This window comes from Cryptomeria japonica, chromosome 2 (genome assembly GCF_030272615.1).
Source record: "Cryptomeria japonica chromosome 2, Sugi_1.0, whole genome shotgun sequence".
Classification (NCBI taxonomy): domain Eukaryota; kingdom Viridiplantae; phylum Streptophyta; class Pinopsida; order Cupressales; family Cupressaceae; genus Cryptomeria; species Cryptomeria japonica.
In genome coordinates, this window is record NC_081406.1 from 228,323,759 (window position 1) to 228,330,920 (window position 7,162).

The 7,162-nt window shown below is 32.6% G+C and overlaps 1 protein-coding gene across 1 annotated transcript; it reads right to left on the reverse strand.

Moving 5' to 3' along the window:
• Positions 1-4,950: 4,950 nt before the first annotated feature.
• Positions 4,951-6,853, reverse strand: LOC131034535 (momilactone A synthase). The gene is made up of 3 exons (XM_057966037.1): positions 6,792-6,853; positions 5,205-5,806; positions 4,951-5,138 (listed from the first exon to the last, which is right to left on the reverse strand). Exons 1-3 carry the CDS (start codon positions 6,851-6,853, stop codon positions 4,951-4,953), a joined length of 852 nt encoding a protein of 283 aa, XP_057822020.1.
• Between the last annotated feature and the right edge of the window lie 309 nt (positions 6,854-7,162).

Below are 7,162 nucleotides of genomic sequence, written 5' to 3' on the forward strand. Positions count from 1 at the left end.
TTTTCATAGATTTTTAATTTTAAATTCTTATACATGATCATATTATATGGAAAAACGTGCATGTTCTTGATTTCATATGTACACATTAATTTTTTTATCATTTATCTATCTGTAGAGTTTGTACATGTATATATGTTTACAATGTATATATATATAGATTGTACATGTTTTAGAATTATTTGTAATTTAAATTCATGTTTTAGTTTCAAAAGATAGATTTTAAATTTTTATTTTATTTTTAATTAAATGTATGTGTACATGTATATATATATGCAGAGCTCAGATTACATACACATCATCACATGGATGTGTTTGATATAGAAGATTTGATATGGATGTGTTTGATATACAAGGTTTCAATACTTTCTCTTCTTTTAGTTGCTCTAACCAATGTTTTAGGATGCATCTTTAAAATTCCACTAATGTTGCTTACCGTCCTTTTATTCAAGGTTTCTTTATTCACTATGGCAGTTGTTATAGCTCGTCGTGCTGCATTCTTATCTTTAGATCGACTCATTGTACCAATAGATTCAATGGCACTTGCAACAGTAGACATAGCATGCTTAATGGATTCATCTTTTTTATATGGTTTCACATAGACGCCTATTTTTTTCATCACTTTTCTCATATTCCACATTCTCATCAATTGCATCATAAGTTGACATTGAATTGCAAGTTATTTTTGATAAAAAAATTCTTTGTATATTCTATTGGCATATGTTCTTATCTGTCTCCAAGAAATCTTACCAGGAAGATTATCCAGAACATTTTTTTCAATTTTTATAAAAAAGTTTCCCTGATCTTCAACAATTGGAGGATTTTCATTTTCACCATGTTCAAAAGGATTTTCAGTTTCAACATTCAAAAGAATTTCATCTTTACCAACATGAAGGTTTTCATTTTCATGGACAATTCTATCAATCTCAACATTGGTATATCCAGCTTCTACTAAATCATCAATATGAATATCACCTATAATCACATTATCCATGTCTTGCAAAGAAGGATTTGAAGATGTACCTAGATAATTTGAAGATGTACTTGGATTTGAGGATGTTGTACTTGGAATATTCTTCATAATTGTTTCATTCACATCATCATCATCCATAATTGCATCATCTACATCCATCTGATCCCCCAAGGCATCATCTTGAATGTTTGTCTCTTCCATTGTTGTGGATCCAGAAGCATCAGGATTATTCATTGTTGAATCGTCATTATTTTATCCCTTTGAGGTTTGGCCTCCTTCTCTCGTTCTTCTTGAATTTCCTCGACGTTAAATTTCCTCCTTCGTTTCTTCTTCTGACGTTGTTTAGACCCCATGACTAAAAACTTATGCAATAAATGCCACCTTCAAAAAATGGATCTAAAATTGCAACAAAAGAGCATCCAAAGGACAACTAAATCATAATATATCATGTAAAAACTTGCACATTTGAAGACATGTTTCATTATGTTAAATGATCATATATTTATACAATTCTGAAAAAAAAATTAATGGAAAAAAAAAACGGGATCCTATTTGGTTATTTTTTTTTAAATAATTTGCAATATAGAACGGGATCCCGTTTTCAACACGGGATCTCATTTTCAACACAAGATCCTGTTCTCAACACGGGATCCCATTTGTAAAAAGATTTTTTGGGGCCTACTTGTAGATTCATAATTAGGCTTGGTAAATGGTTCGGAAAGACGAACCTGAGGCTCGGAACTTGTTTGACCTGCAACTTCAAGCCCAAATCAAGCTTCATACAAAAAAATGCCTTCAAAAATATATCTGAACACCTAATTTTCAGAATTTTTTTAAACAAAAAAAACCCATTATAGTACACACTGTCTAGATTCCAAATATATAATTTTTTAAGAGAATGGATCAATATTTTTAATTTTAAAATAATTTCTAATGAAAGAGATCCATAAACTTGAAATAACATGGTTTTTTAAAATTTTAATAACCTTTTTGTCTTTAAGTTTTTTGAAAAAAAAATTATATGGCATCAAATTACAGACAAATATATATAGTTTAAAAAAAAATATTAAAAAATGTTAAATTTAGGTCAAATTATGCTTGTCGTACACACGGATTTTTCAAAATAGTGATTATGCCCAATTAAAAAATAACAAAAAAATATCCTCATCAAAGGTGAGTGAGTTATAGATCTTTTCCTAAAAGGATAAAGAAAAATACTTTCATTTAGGTCAAATTATGCTTTCTGTACAAGGGCATGGTATGGTCCTAAAAAGTGACTTTTAAACTATAGGTTTTACTATTGCCTATTCAAACTTCCTTTTTAAGATCTGGGTATTAAAAAAAATTACATATTCGGAAAGTATACTTCGAGCACTACATTTTTTGTTACTGAATTTTTTCAAGAATCATCCTTTAAGTGCCTCAAATATTTAAGTCAAACAGGACAAAATAAAAAAAAAAAAGGGGAAAAAACTTCCACTTTTTGACCAAAAAGTGGACACAACTTCTTGCACTTACCCTTAAAAACCATAGATAAAATTGGCCAACTTTTCTATATACATATGTTAAATAAAATTTTATTTTCTCTGATAGCAACGTCAATTGGAGTTTAAAGGAAATTAGTTAGTAGTTATATAATCATAATAGAATTGAAAGAAATATTTATGTTAGGAATGTAATGCGAAGTCATGGGCGTCTAAACAAGAAATGAAAAATGATATTTTAATTTCATCCTTTATATAAAATATGGTGAATGAATGTTGTTGGAGCGCGTGATGAGGATATAAATGCTACTAGAGCCCTAGGGAAATAAATGAATATTAGCTTTCAATCTTCTTTTTCCCCTTTCATAAACTAATGCAATTGAGGTGGTGAGGCGTTTTCCCCTTTTATAAACCGATGCAATTGAGGTGTTGAGGCCCAAGACATTAGAATGACAAATGACTTTTGTTGATAATAATCACACAATACCAATTGGTAAGGCCTTTTAGTAATATGATGGGATTAATTTGTAGATATTTTCATAGGATGTTTTTTGGGGAGGTTTAGAACTATCGAGAAACATGAAAAAATTGACTTAATTTTTGTGGAAGCTTTACAAATATATCAATGACAAGGATATAGTGAGGGTGTCAATGGTTTTCTTCATCATTCTTAAATACAAGAAAAATATTGAGCGGAATTTACTCTATATAAATATTATTTCTAGTAGGGTTTCTTTACTCATATGTGCCTATGGTGATCCATACAAAACACTTTAATAGGGTCTTAATTATGATGATGTAGCTAGAAAAATGTGTGCACCATTTGGCTAGTAGGAGGAGGAAGTTTTCTTTGATATATAATTATGGCCAAAAGTAAGGTCATTTTCAAAGACCCAATTAGGAGAACCCTAAGAACATAAAGGAAATGAAATTTTCCATAACATCGCTAATACACATGGCAAGGTTTGAGTCATTAATAGTGGTTGATGTTGTGGGTGTTAACATGCTACAATCTTTTAGGGATGGTCTATAGAGAGCCACATTTACTTAGGAGGAATAATTTTTGCATTATCATGTTTTGAATTCTTCAAGAAAATGTCATTTTACTATTTTAATGTGCCTTCAAACTTGCAAAAAAAAATGAATGTATTGAAAATAACACAAGAGTTGCAGGGGATCAAAATTCAAAGACACAGGGCACATATACTTTCTTGAGCTCTTAAAGAGTAACCACCTTAAAGCTAGCCTAACAATTATTAAAATTAATCCAAAAATTCTAATAGAATTGTCATTTGAACCATCATTACGATGACACTATTTTAACTACTCATTGATGCGTATTGAGTACATATAAAATACTTACTTAAAAGTCAAATTATTCAAGTTTCAAATTGTCATTAATAATTTTACACCTCATCGAGAACACCAAAAATAATTAATAATTATCGTACTTAGAATTGGCCAAAAGGTACTTTCCACTTTTGAATCATTTAAAAGTTAAAAAGTAACCCATATAAACTAAGTTAAATAATATTAAATGATATATTGCCTCCTATAAAGCTGCTCTTAAAAAAGCGAAAATATTAAAGTCAAACACATGACTTTTCAAATTCTTCCATTCATTTATGATATATTTGATAATTGGCAAGAAAAAAAGCATCACTTAGAAATCAGAAAAAGGTCTGAAGCATTGCACGTGTACGCTTAATATTTTTTTCCAGCTGGCAGGGTTGACTCTCGTTTTCATCATTGACTTTTCATGTGAAGAGAAAGTCGAGAGAATAATGAGCAAGATAGTTTATAACTTGGGAAAGGTAACAAGATCCTTAAAACATGGAGCAAAGGGAGGGAAATCTCATGAGAATTCTGTTGTTTTAGGCAAAAGTGTGCCGGGTTCGAATCTCATTCCGACCAGCTCATTCACTTCAAGAATAAAAATGAGAAGGAACTTGCATACATGTTTGTGGAGTGAGAGGAAAACTGTAAACAGTTAATATGCTGTAATTTTCAAAGCTCACGATAAACAAAAGCTTAAGCAATCAAAACCTTCGATCACATTCATCATTATTCAAAATAAAATCTTAAGCAATCAAAACCTTCGACGCTTCATTTGTCTTGTTAATCATATTTAAAATAATTAAATTGATGTCAATGGGTCTTTTGTCTGCTATTAAAATTGAATGAGTTTTGTTGAACGGAAGACTCTAACACTATAAGAGATGAAATTTTGATCAAATTCGATGAAACCTTGATCATATTCCAATGAATTTGACAAAATAGATAATCTTTAGCGAAAGAATATTTCAATAATCAAAACAACTTTGTAAATAAAAAATCCATCAAACAAAAAAACTCAACAAAATAATTTTATTTATATAATCATTGCACGAAAGAATTGATAAATGTGTTAAGTAAATACAACAGATCAAGTATTCAAATCAAAGTGATAAATTTTTACACAGCCCAGAGAAGCACAATTGAGTGAAAAACACCCACTCAACGATACATAAGCCATGAATGATTGACCACTGTAAATCCTCCATCAATCACAAGATTATGCCCACTGACATATTTTGCTTCATCACTGGCCAAAAAGAGCCCAGCCTCTGCTACATCCTCTGCTTTCAAAGTTTGCCCTTTCAAATTAGCCATGCTATCACAGAAGCTCTCCATATTCAACTTATCTTCCTCAGTGACCACCTCAGTCTTCCCATTTCCATTCAAATTCTCACCATTTTCATCCTGATAACTCTGCAAACTCTTCATCGTGCCAACTGACATAGCAGTAGCAACACCATAGGGAGAAACACTGTTAACTCGGATCCCATGTTTCCCAAGCTCACCAGCCGCATTTTTCACTAACCCTAAAACTGCGTGCTTGGAGGCCGTATAAGCATACGAAGCCAGAGCCCCCGTTATCCCTGCTATACTAGCCGTACAAACTATGCAGCCTTTTTTACGAGGGATCATCACACGTGCCGCGTGTTTTATCGCCGCCATTGTTCCTCTCACATTGACGCTCATAATCCTGTCGAACTCCTCCATATCGTAATCCGCAGCCTTATTTCCGCACGATCTGTCTATAATTCCTGCATTGCTGTACATAATGTCGAGATGGCCGTGCATGGTAACCGCCAGGTCTACGGCGGCTTGCATGTGTTGGTCGTTAGACACGTCACAGTGGACGTACGTGGCCACGCCTGGTTGGCCCAGAGTCTCGCTTAGCTTTCTGCCGCCCTCGTCTGAAATGTCGGCCAGAATGAGTTTGGCTCCGTGGTGTACGAAGAGCCGAGCTATGACTTCTCCTATTCCTCCCACTGCCCCTGTAATTAACGCTACCTTTCCCTCCAATCTGCAGGAAAACGAATGTTAAAAAGAATCTGTTAGATAATTGAAATATTTAGGGTTTATCAAAATCAAATAAATGGGTGAGATGAGTCATTCTTAATCAATAATAATATCTCAATAGAATTTGAATCTTGATGGTAAGAACAACAATATTACTATGATGATGGATCACAGTTGATGCAAAAAAATTCACACAATCAAATTTAGAAGCATATACAAACAGACTTATGGATTGTGGAAATCTACTGACATTGAACAACACTACAATTTAATCATCATAACATGTCAAGACCAGCAAAAGTCTGTTAGATACATAAAAGTGAAATATTTAGGGTTTATCAAAAATCACTGTCTATAAAGTTTAGCATTCTCTATATTTAGTATAGAAGATTTCTTGGTTCTTGATTACATCATTCATCAAGATCAAAAAATTTCAAGTATGAAATAAAGTTTGAGGTTGGTATGGTCTCCTAGAGATGTAATGGATACCACTCAATTTTTTGGCTTTCGATCAAAGAGAGATCACAGCATTCTTGATCCCGGTTACGTCATTCATCAATTCAAAATTTGTAAATATGAAACAAAAGATGAGATTGGAATGACGTCCTAACTATAATGATGGAATGAATACCACTCAATTCATCATACCAGCCAATCTTTGGCTCTAGATTGAAGAGATATTACAGCATTCAGCTTGATTCTTGGTTACACCATTCATCAAGATTCAAAATTTCTAAATAAGAAATAAAAGATTAAGTTTAGATGATCTTCTACACGATTATGATATTACTCTCTCTTTGATTCTCTGACTTAAAAAATATCAATATAGACGTACACTTTCATATTGAATAACAAAATGAACTCACACATGATGTGTGATATAACCATTGCTTAAGCCAATACATTTCCCATGCTCACATGCTATCTAATACAAAAGTTGAAACTAATTCTTATTCCAATTATTTTATTGATAAAGATATTTGCATTACCTTCTTTCTCCACGATTGATATGAAACCCGGAGCCATTAGCAATGACTTCTTCCTGAGACATTTTTGGAATGGAAGAATGAGATCGGCTGATTCAGAGCACTTCTTTCTCACTTCTTTCTCCTTTGGGAATTGAGAAATAGAAGCGGGGTATAAATAGGCAAGTTGTTTCTTCCCTGGAATATGTATGAAATTTTGAGCACCTAGAAGGGAATCTGCGTGCCTCGTCATGATTGAGAATATGAGCAGTGTTTAAATGCGCAAAAGTTGTTTCTTCTCTGCAAAAGTTTGACCACATCTTTGGGAATCTGCGTGCTTCGTCACGCTTTTCATGAAAAGTGCCGCAAGCAACGTCTCTGATAAAATCAATAGA